The 13,640-nt window shown below is 35.7% G+C and overlaps 1 protein-coding gene across 7 annotated transcripts in view; it reads left to right on the forward strand.

The window, feature by feature from the left end:
- LOC127876711 (S phase cyclin A-associated protein in the endoplasmic reticulum-like) overlaps positions 1 to 13,640 on the forward strand; it is a 98,735-nt gene that overhangs the window by 28,537 nt on the left and 56,558 nt on the right. For all 7 annotated transcript variants that reach the window (XR_008048041.1, XM_052422120.1, XM_052422122.1 and 4 more), the window contains exons 12-17: positions 1,865 to 2,005; positions 3,520 to 3,621; positions 5,604 to 5,800; positions 8,183 to 8,264; positions 11,255 to 11,413; positions 12,794 to 12,895. Coding sequence is in view for 6 of the 7 variants with exons in the window: in XM_052422120.1 (XP_052278080.1) it covers positions 1,865 to 2,005; positions 3,520 to 3,621; positions 5,604 to 5,800; positions 8,183 to 8,264; positions 11,255 to 11,413; positions 12,794 to 12,895 (783 nt within the window). In the remaining variant the exon portion in view is untranslated. The remainder of the gene's footprint in view (positions 1 to 1,864; positions 2,006 to 3,519; positions 3,622 to 5,603; positions 5,801 to 8,182; positions 8,265 to 11,254; positions 11,414 to 12,793; positions 12,896 to 13,640) is intronic.

Genomic DNA, 13,640 nt, shown 5'->3' on the forward strand with positions numbered 1-13,640 from the left:
TCATTTGGCACATTTGTTCACCATCATTGGACGGTGTGTGTCGCGCGAAATAATTACGTCGATATCTCCAAGGTCAAGGTCACACTTTGAGTTCAAAGGTCAAAGATGGCCATAAATGAGCTTGTCCTGGCCATAACTATGTCATTCATTGTGAGATTTTAAAATCATTTGGCACATTTGTTCACCATCATGGGACGGTGTGTCGCACGAAAGAATCACGTCAATATCTCCAATGTCAAGGTCGCCACGACTAAAAATATATTTTTTTAAAATCAAACTTACAAAGGGGGTTAATTTTGTTTGTTCATTTCAAAAGTTCAGTTTGAGTTTTCTCCCTTTATCAGATTTTTTTTCACAATGAAAACCTGGTTTTGTGACAATTTTGTCCCTTGTTTTAATTTTGGGCCAGTCCTTTCAAACTCAAGGGAAAGTTCTTTAATTATAAAATGACACTTTTCTACCTCAATTATTTAATTGGGATGGAGGTTTTGTGGTAAAATTTGGTGCGTATGTAGCTTAAATGAAGACCTATTTTGGGATTACAGAATAAACTAAATTAAAGTTAATTTATGTGCAAAACTTTGAAAACCTGATTTTGCGACATGGTCATCTTCTTTGAATTTTTTACCTCACCTGAGCACAATCACAATATGCTCATTATAAGCTCTTGTGATCACCTTCTGTCTGTCCGGCGTAGTTGATCATCAATATTTACTTTGTGAAAAATCTCGAGGCCACATTTTGTGCCCAATATGTATTAAACTTGTTCATAAATTACTCAAAACATTTATTCTCATGACATTTCTGGCAAGATTAAGAATTGTTCCACTCCATTGAAAAACAAAGCCCTGGGGCAGGACTGTTCTTATATGGCTTTAGTGAAAAATTGTTAACATTTCTAGAAGTCACAGTTTTTTGCAATCTTAATGAAACGTCCTCAGAACAATAGTTTTTGTTTGGTAAACGTTTTGGGATAGTCATAAGGCTAGGAAACAGTAACAGATTTCTTCTGCTGCTTCAAGGCAGAGCAGAATAGTGGCTAGGCTATCACGTTTAAATGATGGCATTTCGTGTTTTGCTTAAAAACGTTTTTAAAAACAGTAAACGTTTAAACGACAGTCAATATCAATAGAATCCATTTTAGTTCATTACATTACGACACTGCAAAGCTTATTAACAGCTGATGAAAAAGACCCGTATTTGTATCACGTGCGCCAGATGGCCCATATTCACAATACTGTAAACATAACAATACACCATGTACGGACTAGACGTCTTGAATATTCAACGCGCTTCGGCATGAAGTGCTTGGGAAAATTTTACAGCTATTTGTTGTGTGATTATGCCCCGAATCATTTGAACATTTGACGCGCGTCAGCAAGAAGTGCATGAGGAAATTTTCCTGCCGTTAATTCATCGGCATTCATTTTTAATTTAATGAACAGATACTCATTTTGATGTACATCTTGTCAAGTAAAACAATAAATTTTACACAGGTGTACTCTTAATGAAGAAATGGGGGTTTGTTATTAATTCGTCTTTGTTACAAAATATTACGACCTGTAAGTAGAAAACGTGTAACCCAATGGTTCGACAACGACGAGAACAGTAGGTTTTAATATGACGTCCTTGCGCGCATGGGTTATGCACTGAATATAACTTGCAGAAATAATCACTACTTTCAGTTTGGAAATGCGATGGCACTGATGCTTTTAAAACGGACAAATGGATACCGTTTAAACGGAAACGTTTCATTTATTTCATTGCGTTTAAACGTTTAGAAAAATCTGTAAACATGATACCCTTATAGTGGACACAGGATTTGTTTTAAAAAGCCTATATTCAAGTTCCAATTTGTGTACAGGTAGAAGAGGTGAGAGCATGGAAGGAAGAATTGATGAGGCAGAAACGTGACATGATAGAGCGTAAGATGGCTCATGCTGAGGAGAAGAGACAGACCATGCTCAAGTCGAAGGCACAGAAAGCTCATGATGAGGAAACAAAGGTAAGATACCTGGAGCTTCCAGTTTGGTGTTGAAGAATATTCAATTCAAATTTTGTTTGTTCTGATTATGTTGAAATCCTCTCAACCTTTGTCAGTTTTTTGGGTTATCAATAAAACATTTTCTGGCAAAACAATTCTTGCTGTGTTGTTTTTAGCTTGCCAGAGTACAACCTGCTCATGGTAAGCTTTTTGATAGCCTATTTTTCTGTTGTCAGTGGGGCTTTTTCGCTTTATATTTAACAGCCTGTGCCTTTTGGATTGGGAAAAAACACGATAGTCCATGCAGTTGGGAAAAATTGAACATTATTAATATGATTATAAATTACAGTTTACTAATTGTTTATAAATGCATGCTTTCTAAAATTTATATAATAAAGTGCTAGGGAATTAAAGTGCTGTATAATAAACTCAATAAACCAAGTATTGAGTTTATTGGAAAAGTTTTGCATATTTTGTGGAGAAATTTTGGTCAGATTTTAGGGGAAAAATGCTAATTTTAGCCATTGGGAAACATCCTTTTTATACTTTTTGCAATTGGGGAAACAGCCTGTAAGAGGCTGTAATTTTGGGGGAAAAAATCACTGGTTGTGTATAGTCTGTCAGTCAACATTTGCCATGTTAAGAAACAGAGGCCATATTATATGTCCAGTTTTTATGAAACTTTGTCATAATATTTGTTCAAATGATATCTTAGCCCAGTTTGTAAGAGGGTCATGAGATATCATAAACTAGGTCAATTTAAAGAAAATTGATATTTTTTGTCCAATCTGCATGACACATCTTTAGAACATTTGTAATTATTGTATCTCAGCTGAGTTGTAAAATGCTTTAGGTCCTTTGAAAAGCATAGGCCGCCAGGTGATTGGGCAGTTCACTGTATAAAGAGAAAGCTTTTCAACACTCTAGGTGTCATATTTTTGGTCTAATTATGATGGAGCTCAGAACATTTGTTCTAATAATACCTGCTGAGTTCCAACATGGTTCCATTCTGTTGAAAGCATGGCTGTCAATTGGCAGTTTAGTTTGTCTTCTATGGCTATATTGAAACCTTGTTTACACTCTAGAAGTCTCATTTGGTTCACTCCGAATAAAACTTGTTTAGAATCAGGAATCCAATCTCTCAAACTGTACCTTGTTTAAGGCATTTCAGCCACCTGCTTAGCAGCAAATATCAATACGCATCTCTGAGTGAACATTGTTGTGCTATTTTTAAAGTCGCATCATTATACTTCTTGATTCACTGGTATCTTGTTGGCAATAATGAACTATGTTTAGGCAATTTTACGGATTCTAGTGTGTATTATGTGGAAAGTTAATTATGTGAATTTCTTTCTTTTTTTTCAGAAAAAAAATCATAAAACTCTTAAGGAACTTAGTCAACTTAAGTTTCCACTTAATTCGTTTCAAGTAGCAATTTCACACAGTCTCACAATAAGTGCGAGCTTCATACAGAGCAGACTGGGTTTCTTTACTACTTGCGTCAACTCTGATGCTGAATGTGTTTCTGTTTTCAGGCCAATGAGATTGCATTCATCAACTCTCTGGAGGCCCAGAACAAGAGACTGGACATCATGTCCAAGCACCAGGAGTCAGAGGCTAGGCTGCAGGACATACAGGTAATCTACGGTAATTCTGGGTAAAATGGGCATAATGCATGTGTGTTTAGTTTCATCCCAGATAAGCATGTGAAGTCCGCATAGAGTAATCTGGGACGACACTTTCCACTCTTATGGAATTTTTGGTTTTAAGGAAGTCTCTTCTTAACAAATATCAAGTTAAGGTGGAAAGTGTCATCCCTGATTAGCCTGTGCAGACTGCACAGGCTTATTTGGGATGATACATTAAGCACATGCATTAAGCCCTTTTTTCCCAGAACAATGCTCAATTTTTTAATTGAAATGAAGCGATTTGAGCATGAAACTATAATATTTAATATTTGATAAAATTTGTGTCAGTCCTTTTTAAATCCATTGAAAGGTTCTTAATGAACCTAAAAGGAATTCCGAATTGTTATATTGTGGAGCTTTGGGTTTATATCCCCACATTACTTTAAAGTACCGTAATCTGATTTTTGATCAAGATTGGGGTAAGGTTAACAGGTGACCATTTATGGGCTACCATTTAAGCAGCTTCTAACAAAAGGTTTTTGGAAAAAGTTTTTGGATTGACCGATCTTAATGAATTTTTTTTTATATAGCGAGCTGTCATGCAGACCTTGCCTCTGATTGTATTTGAGACAAGACTGGTGAATGTAAAGGTCTCTGTTACTCTCTTTAGCTGAGTGCAGACTGGCTGGTGCTACGGGCTTATGAGCTTTGTTTTGGGAAAAGTGAGCTTTATTATGCATGTGCTTAAAGTGTTGTCCCAGATTGGCCTGTGCACAGGCGATACAGGAACGACAGGTGGAAATTGTTGTCCCTGATCAAGAAGGACACTTTATGCACATGCATTTAGCTCTTTTTTTAGCTCGGCTGTTTTCGGAGAAAACCGGAGGCATTGTCATAGCCGGTAGAGCTGTAACGATTCACCCATGATTCGATTTCGATGCAAAATGGTCCGATTCGATTATTTTCGATTTGATTTAAAATAAACTATTGCTGCTTATTTTGCAAAAAATGTTCATGTTTGGTTTGTCCAGAACATGAATTAATATGTTTGGTATTTGTTATTAACTTATTATGTTGTACATTTAAAGTGTTTAATTTTTTAAATAAAATTTAAAAACGCAACATTGTTTTATAAGTAAAAGTAAGTATTGAACAAAACGTCCTGTTGATTTCTTCTTAGATAACATAAAATGCACAATCTATCATATGTATTAACAGAAAAAAACAACAAAAAACATGTAAGTCTATAAACAATTTCCAGTTGACTTCTTAACAGAATGCACACAGTTAAGTAAACAAACCATATGGGTAACCTTACATCAACAAAACACGTTTTGCAAGTTGCCTTTGCATCAGAACCTTCGCAAAACCCGAAATGTTCCCATACTTTTGATTTTAATTTTGATGGTGCGTCTTTCGGCATGGTTGAAGAAGCCATATTACGGGTTGATGTAATGCTTAGAATGTTATTCATTCATTCATTGGATGCCATATTGGCTATTGACCAATCACAAGACGTATTACAAATGACAAGAACGTTTAGACGACGGATTTGGAAGGTAAGGTTTAAAATGCGGATCAATCTGGATTGCAGAGAATCGAATCGAAATTGGCCGTATTGGTATCGAATTCAAATCGGGGGCGTTGAACCGGTTTTTCGATGCATCGAACCGAATCTTTACAGCTCTAATAGCCAGCTGGCCGTCTGCCGTCCGGGGGCGTAGTGCTAAAACTTTGACATTTTGCTCTAAAATCAAAGTGCTTCCACCTACAACTTTGAAACTTTATATGTAGATGCACCTTGATGAGTTCTACATGCCACAACCCATTTTGGGTCACTAGGTCAAAGGTCAAGGTCACTGTGACCTAAAAAAAAATAAAAAATTCTAACAAGCTTTCATTTATTCAAAAATACACCCGCAGCCGAGCGTTGGCACCCGTTATGCGGTGCTCTTGTTTTATGAACACAGATCATGTTATCTCGCACACAGGAGGAGAGGCAGAGGAAGCATGAGGAGAAGATGGCCAAGGAGGCTGCAGTGGAGGAGAGGCGGCGAGTGCTGCACGCTGACAGAATGGCGCGGCTCCAGGAGATCCAGGAGCGCCGTAAGATCAAGGACGCCCGCGTGGAACAGCAGAAGTGTGAGCGCGAGACTGAGAGGCTGGAGGCCGTACGAGCCAAGGAAAAGTAAGCAGCATACTTGGCACATGTTGTAGGAACATCTTATGAATTCTCAGAATAGCTTTAATCTTTAAATGATCATATCTTTTAATTATGCCCCCCTTCGAAGAAGAGGGGGTATATTGCTTTGCTCATGTCGGTAGGTCGGTCGGTCCGTCCACCAGGTGGTTTCCGGATGATAACTCAAGAACATTTGGGGCTAGGATCATGAAACTTCATAGGTACATTGATCATGACCCGCAGATGACCCTTATTGATTTTGAGGTCACTAGGTCAAAGGTCAAGGTCACAGGTGAAGGTCACAGTTACTGGAAATAGATATTTTAAGGTTTTAGCATGGTTCAAACAAGGGAAACAACTACCGTTTATGCATGTTCTTTTTATTACAGCATTTTCCTCCCTTTAATTCATTTAAAATCTCATTTTACAGCAGAGATTCTAAATCTGACCTGTAAATGAGCCCCATATTTACTGCCAGTGCTAGGTTACCTTTTCCCATTTGATCATTCTTAAGTATTCTTAAGTATTGGTATTGTAATGTTGCTGCTACTGCTACTGCTGCTGCTGCTACTGCTACCACCACCACCACCACCACCACCTCCACCACCACCTGGCCGCCATTTTGTCAGACAAACAAAGCGTGTTGTACATATGGAATGGACGTAATTTTTAAGAGTTTACACAGATTTTATATCAAATGCATGATCATTACTGTTTGATCATTATTCAAAATTGTAGGAGCTATACATACTTTATAAAAGGTTAATATTTTATCTTTATTTCTTGAACATATGAACGAGTAATGAGAAAACAAACACAATAAATAGTTAAACCACACCAGGTGTGTGTTCTATAAAACGTGTTATACCGTTTGATGCACAATATTATTAAGCAGTTTGGGCAACATAATAATTGCCACACGTGCTTATTAATCTCAGCGTAATTGTCGATGATTAATAAATAACAGTATGTTGCGTGGATCTCAGAATGAAGGAACATTAAGGCATTGTTGTACTGTACACAAGAAAACTATTTAATTACTTACATGATTTCCAATTATTTATTTATTTTCTGTGGATCATAAACAAGGGAAATCATTATAAATTGTTAACTTAAATATTGGTTTAACTAAAGTAAAAACAACACAAAGGTGATTTCAACGCGGCTTAGCCAGCTTAAAGCGACTTCAAGTGTAAAATGTACGGCTTATAATACAACAACAACATTTCTAATACAACATATATTGATACGGGGAGAAATGTGAAAATTGCAATTAACATATAAGGGCCATCTTGTTATAAATAAGCAAATGCATAATATGCTAAATGTATTCAATTCGAATGTTCGTGAACAGCACCGTAATACCAACATTTCATTTTTTGATAGTGAAATGTAACAGGTTCGCATTAAACATAAATGAAATAAAATGCTTATTAGACTATTTGTTAATGAAACCAAGAAATTAGGCCTGTATTAAATTATGGTTACAATCAAAATTTAATTTATATCCAAATAAAAAAAATCGGTGTCTTTTTAAAAATAACACAATAAAACAAAGATCTTAACATTTTTAATAAACAAAAAACCCATCATGATATGGATATGTCATTTGCATTTAATAAAAATATTTTCAAAATTATATATGAATAGCCACTGTCAGACGGTTGAATACAATTTCAAAATCAATATGAAATAAATGCTCATTTTTACAACGGATTTTTCATCACCTCCCTATATAATATGTATAAGAAACGTTTCTGATAGTCAGTCTGCCGTTAACTCATTTATTTTGATTACGCCATTTCTCTCTAAAGTTTTTATGATTGTATTAACGTTTTACAAAGCAGTTTAGGTTAGTGTGCAGCTTTAATAATTTATTTTATAGAAAAGAGCATAATACATCATTACAAATATAGAATTTCCCTCACGTAATCCGCTATAATTGCGATCTGCTTGTCGGAGTTTTCTAATCACTAGACCACGTGACTATGTGGGCGGAGCGATCGATAATTTGGCGACTGGTCAATTATTGCGGCTAATTAAAATGAAAGCCTGCTTCATCATTTCCAAATTAATATGAGCTAGTCTCTGGAAAAAATCTTTTTAATGCACATGCTGAAAATATCACCCCAGATTAGCCTGTGCATTCTGCATAAGCTAATCGTGACAACATTTTCCACCTTTATGAAATGTATTTATTAAATGAAGTCTCATTAAAACGAAAATCAGGTCTTGGCAGACGGCAGACTGCACAAGGTAAATATCTGCACATAAACCTGGTTTTCTCCGCAACCGGCCCATTCGTAAATAGAACAAAAATAATTGTGGAGTAATGGTTCTTGATTAATCTTGACTTGCTGAACTTCAATCCTGTTATGATGTGTTCAGGGATCGAGAGGAGAGGCTGGCTATATTGAATGCCCAGCACCAGGCTCAGAAACAAGAGCTACAGAAGAAAATACAGCAAAAGGTTGGTTGGCTTTTTCATTCATATACTAACTCAAGTCTTCATTCCACAATATTGAGATGGTTACTTTTATATAAAAAAAAAAACTAGTTTGGTATGCCTGTTCATATTTTTGAAAATAGTGTGATTTTGTGCTTTCTGGTTATATTTTTCAACACAGAACAGCAAAATTAACCTAACTCATAAAAGTGAAAAATGAATACTTTTCTGTTTCTTTAACATCAAATTATGCCTTAAATCCTCAAAATTCATTCAAAAGAAAAATCTTAAAATTTAATATAGTTGGAATAACAAACAAAATATAAAAAAATATGAACTGTTTTCAATTTCACAATATTTCAACATTTTTATATAATCTTATTGACTTATGCATTTATTATAACAAACCCTTAAGTTATGTCACAAGTTTTATTCTACCTTTCCCAAGAGGCTTCTATTTGTTTTTATGTCCCCCTCCACTATAGTGGGGGACATATTGTTTTTGCCCTGTCTGTTGGTTTGTTTGCCCAAACTTTAACATTTTGCCATAACTTTTGCAATATTGAAGATAGCAACTTCATATTTGGCATGAATGTGTATCTCATGGAGCTGCACATTTTGAGTGGTGAAAGGTCAAGGTCATCCTTCAAGGTCAAAGGTCAATAAAAAATATTTAAAAATATCAAAGCGGCGCAGAAGGGGACATAGTGTTTCTGACAAACAAATTTCTTGTTTGAAGTAAAGTTTATTTTAACTTCATTCCTCATTAAATAAAAAAAGAAAGAAGTTTGTATTCTTTCCTATTTGGCTTATTTCTTTCTTCTTTTGAAATTCTATTTTGCTTGTTTCTGTCATGTAATTTTTAGCTCACCTGAGCACAACCTGCTCATGGTGAGCTTTTGTGATTGCCTTATGTCCGTCGTGCATCGTCCTTCGTACGTCGTCAACATTTTGCCTTGTGAACACTCCAGAGGCCACATTGATTTCCAATCTTCATGAAACTTGGTCAGAACGTTTGTCCCATTGAAACATCGACTGAGTTTTGTAACTGGGTCATGCTGGGTCAAAAACTAGGTCACTAGGTAAAAAAAAAGAAAAACCTTGTGAACACTGTAGAAGTCTCATTTGATGCCCAATCTTCATGTAACTTTGTCAAAATGTTTGTCTAAATGATATGTTGGTTGAGTTCAAAAATGGTTCTGGTTCCTTGAAAAACATGGCCGCCAGGGGGCGGGGCAGTATTCCTTATATGGCTATAGAGAAACCTTGTGAACACTTTAGAAGTCACAATTTTTGCCCAATCATCATGAAACTTGGTCAAAACATTGTTTTCATTGATATCTCGGACGAGTTCGAAAATGGTCCAGATCGGTGAAAAAACATGGCTGCCAGGTGGCGGGGCAGTTTTCTCTATATGTATATAGTGAAAACATGTGAACACTCTAGAAGTCACATTTTTTATCCAATCTTCATGAAATTTGGTCAGAACATGTGTTTTCTGGATATGACGGTTGAGTTCGATAATGGTCCAAATCGGTGGAAAAACGCTTTAGTGAAAACATGTTAACAGTCTAGTTGTGATAAGCCATAATGTTAAAGAAAGATAACCTGTACATACTTTCTAATTGTTAACAAATAGTTAACTCCCTTGTATAACCTGGGACTTCTTTCATAAAATGTGGTGTACATAAAGACAGTGCATGCAATTAAATAAACCTATGTTATAAAATAACTGTACATGTACTAATGCACTGTAGACCCTTATCTTTGATCTTTACTGATAAGCCAAGTTAACCTACTGTGTTTTGGTGTATTAAGCAGACTACTGTGCTATAAAACTGTTTCCACGGCAACCTTGTTATTTGGCATTTTCTAAATTAGAAAGACTCTTTTGATTGAAATAACTTTTGTAAATTCTTCTTATTTTTTACATTTTAGTCACTGGAGTTTTCCACTCTCCATAAATTGTGTTCTTTAGATTAAGTTAGACTTATTTTATAAACTAAATTTTTGAAGAACAGTAACTTCTATTTATATCTTTTTTTTTGACAGATTGTGAACTTCTTTTTACATTCATTAAGGTATTTGCTGTATTTGTTCATTTTTAACGATGCATAGATTCTTTAGACTAAAGTTAGTTATTTTCATTAAAGCTGCTTTGGTTTTCACTTATAGATTAATTCTTTGAGTGTATTCATGCATATCTGACTGGACGCCTTTAGTTAATTGAATTACAACCAGCAAGTGTGTTAGAAATAAGTGTTCTTTAATTAGACTCGATAAATATTTCCGTATTACATAAGTGCTCACACAGTTACATAACTTGTAACTGTCCAGTGACCGGTTCACTTGCGTATGTGAACGAGACCGCACTACCACAGTTGTTTATAGTAAAACATTGTGAATACTTTTAGTCACATTTTTAGTTCAATCTGAATGACACTTGCTGATTTTCACACATGGTGACAGTCTTTATGAGCATAATATTTTTTGCTCATGGTGAACTTTTGTGATCACCTTTTGTCAATTGTCTGTCTTCCGTTGTGCGTCATGAATATTTGCCTTGTAAACACTGTAGAGGCCACATTTATTGTTGGATATTCATGAAACTTTGTCAGAGATTTGTCACAATAATATCTTGGAAGAGTTCAAAAATGGTTCCAGTCTGATGAAAAACATTTCTGCCATGGGGCCATTTGTTGTTCATTCTTCATGAAACTTGGTTAGAACATTTGTTCTATTGATATCTTGGGCTACATAGAACAGGTCATTTCTTTTTATCTCAGGTGAGCGTGGGCCTTTCAGGACCTCTTGTTTTAATGAATCCTGCTTTCCTATCAATTCTTATTTGGGATGACTGGAAACCAGCAAAAGATCAGTAACATGTTGCATGAGGGGAAACGATTTAAATTTTACTTACTGCCTTACATGCACATTCCTTTCTGGGTTTAGGTGGGTAAACAACCAATATTTAACTTTCTTTCTAACAATTTCATTCCTCTTTACTCTTAAAGCAAGAAGAGAGTTCCCAGCGTCACATGGAGGCTTTGAAGCAGATCAGAGAGAAGGCATTTGAGATGAGCGTTCTGCGTCACTCCACGGAGGACCACAACGAGGCTCCCACCATCACACCCTACCCCGTCAAGAAGATGTGCACCATCTGTAACGCTCTGGTGAGACCGAGAAACATAATGGACCCTTATTTGAACAGTTTATAAGGAGATATAGGCATCTCATTGAAATTTCAGTTGCCATTATCATATATATATTTGTAAATGATTAAAAAAAGCTATAAGCCAGGTAATCAAATTTAAGTCCTGGTAATGATATTGGAGTTGGTGTGTGGGCTCTGTCCAAGATGTGATAATAATATTTGTTTGAATTAACCAATCTTCATTAAACTTTGGATATGGAAAGCTTGCATGGAGACCTACCTTGATAATGTATTAGGGGTATGCCGGGTCAAGGTCGCTGTTTATAAAAATAGGAAGATCGTTTCTGCTCAATATCTTGAGTTTGGATAGAAGTGTTGCACAGAAATTTTGTCTGTAGGTAGCTTACAAAAAAAGCGCTGATTGGGATTGCATTGGGAATCTGGATCAAGGTCACAATAACTTCACAATAAAACATCATTTTCACAAAATTTTATTTATATAGTTTTTGCTTGAAATTGTTTACGTAGGGAACTTACATTCAGAACCAGCTTGGAATTAAACAATTATTATCCCCAGACAAAGGCGGAGGGATATAGATTTAGCAATGTTCATTCCGCAGTTTCTCTGTCTGTCCGTATGTCACAAACTTTTCAGGGCTATATCTCAGAACGTATATATGATAACAACATGACTTTATGGATGAATTGATATCAATGAAGAGAAGTGCCATGCGCAAGAACCATAACCCAACATTTCTTAAATAAGAGTTACTACTCTTTGTTGTTTTTTGTGTGATGTAACTTTTCAGGGCTATATATCAGATATAATTCAAGGTTTAAACACGAAACTTAATGGGTGTGTAGATATCAATGAGGATAAAGCCAGGCACAACAATAATAAACCTTATTAAATATAAGTTATTGTTCCTTGTTGTTTTTGTGTGATGTAACTTTTAAGGCTGTATCTCAGATACAATACAAGATTTCAAAATTAAAATTTATGGGTGTTCATATATCAATAAGAGATCATTCACTGAGGTCCAATGTTACAAATTTTGATTAAATATTGCCTTATTTTGTTATGATTCTTCCATAATCAAGGGATTTTCACCCATCAATAAACACCATTAATTTGCTGGGGATATCGATTCAACAAATTTGCTTGTTTAATTAACAGTAATAACTAAGACCATAAAAACCTGGTTTCGTGGCATGTTTCTTGTATCTGGTTAATTAAAACTTACTTATGTTTGTGAATTAAATATAAAGGTGTGTTGTTTTTTGTGGCAACTACACAGGCATAGAACATTGTTAAGCAAGGGCACTGAATAATCATTTACTCCATGAAATGCGAATGCATCTGTTGACATTGTATAGTTACTGTGTTATGGTGTTGCAGATCACATCGGAGGTGTACTTGTTGAGTCATCTACGAGGGAAGACCCACCAACAAGCCCTCAAACATAACAACAATGGAATGTCCATGACCAAACAGCAAATTGTAAGTACCAAATGGTCTGATTACATAGTCCTTTAATGTGTCTGATTATCTTATGCCATAGGCCGAGGGCTATTGTTTTGGCGTTTTCCGTCCTTCCGGCCCTTTTGTGTCCGAAGCCATATCTTGGAAGGGCTTTGGCGGATTTCATTGAAATATGGTAATGATTATATATATATGGATATATATGGAGAAGAGGATGATGCATGTCAAATGGCATTGTACGCCATCGAATAATAACGGAGTTATGGCCCTTTGTATTTTGAAAAAATGCTTTTTTTGTGTGTCTGGAGCCATATCTTGGAAGTGCTTTGACGGATTTCATTGAAACTTGGTATGAGTACATATATGGATAAGAGGATGATGCACTGTGGCGTTGTCCATCCGTCCAGAAAACTTTTGTGTCCAGAAGTATATTGGCAGGGGATATCAATTCAACGAATTTGCTTGTTGTTATTCCTTTAAAGTCTACATTTAAGACTCAATCTTGATGAAACATGGTCAAAATGTTAATATTGACACTATGAAGGCCATGTTTGAATTTGGGTCAAGTGTAGTCAAACTCTTTAATATGGCCAAGACTGAGATTGTTGGTGAAACTTGAACTCAAGTGAGTGCTTTATCGTCATTGTAGCAGTCTTGTTTGAATACTTCCAACAGTCATGTTGACTGACCCCACAGAGTGATTTTCAAAACAATTATCCATTGAAGACCTTCCAGATTTCAATATTTCTTGTTTAGGGTTACT

This window comes from Dreissena polymorpha, chromosome 4 (genome assembly GCF_020536995.1).
Source record: "Dreissena polymorpha isolate Duluth1 chromosome 4, UMN_Dpol_1.0, whole genome shotgun sequence".
In the NCBI taxonomy this organism is placed as follows: domain Eukaryota; kingdom Metazoa; phylum Mollusca; class Bivalvia; order Myida; family Dreissenidae; genus Dreissena; species Dreissena polymorpha.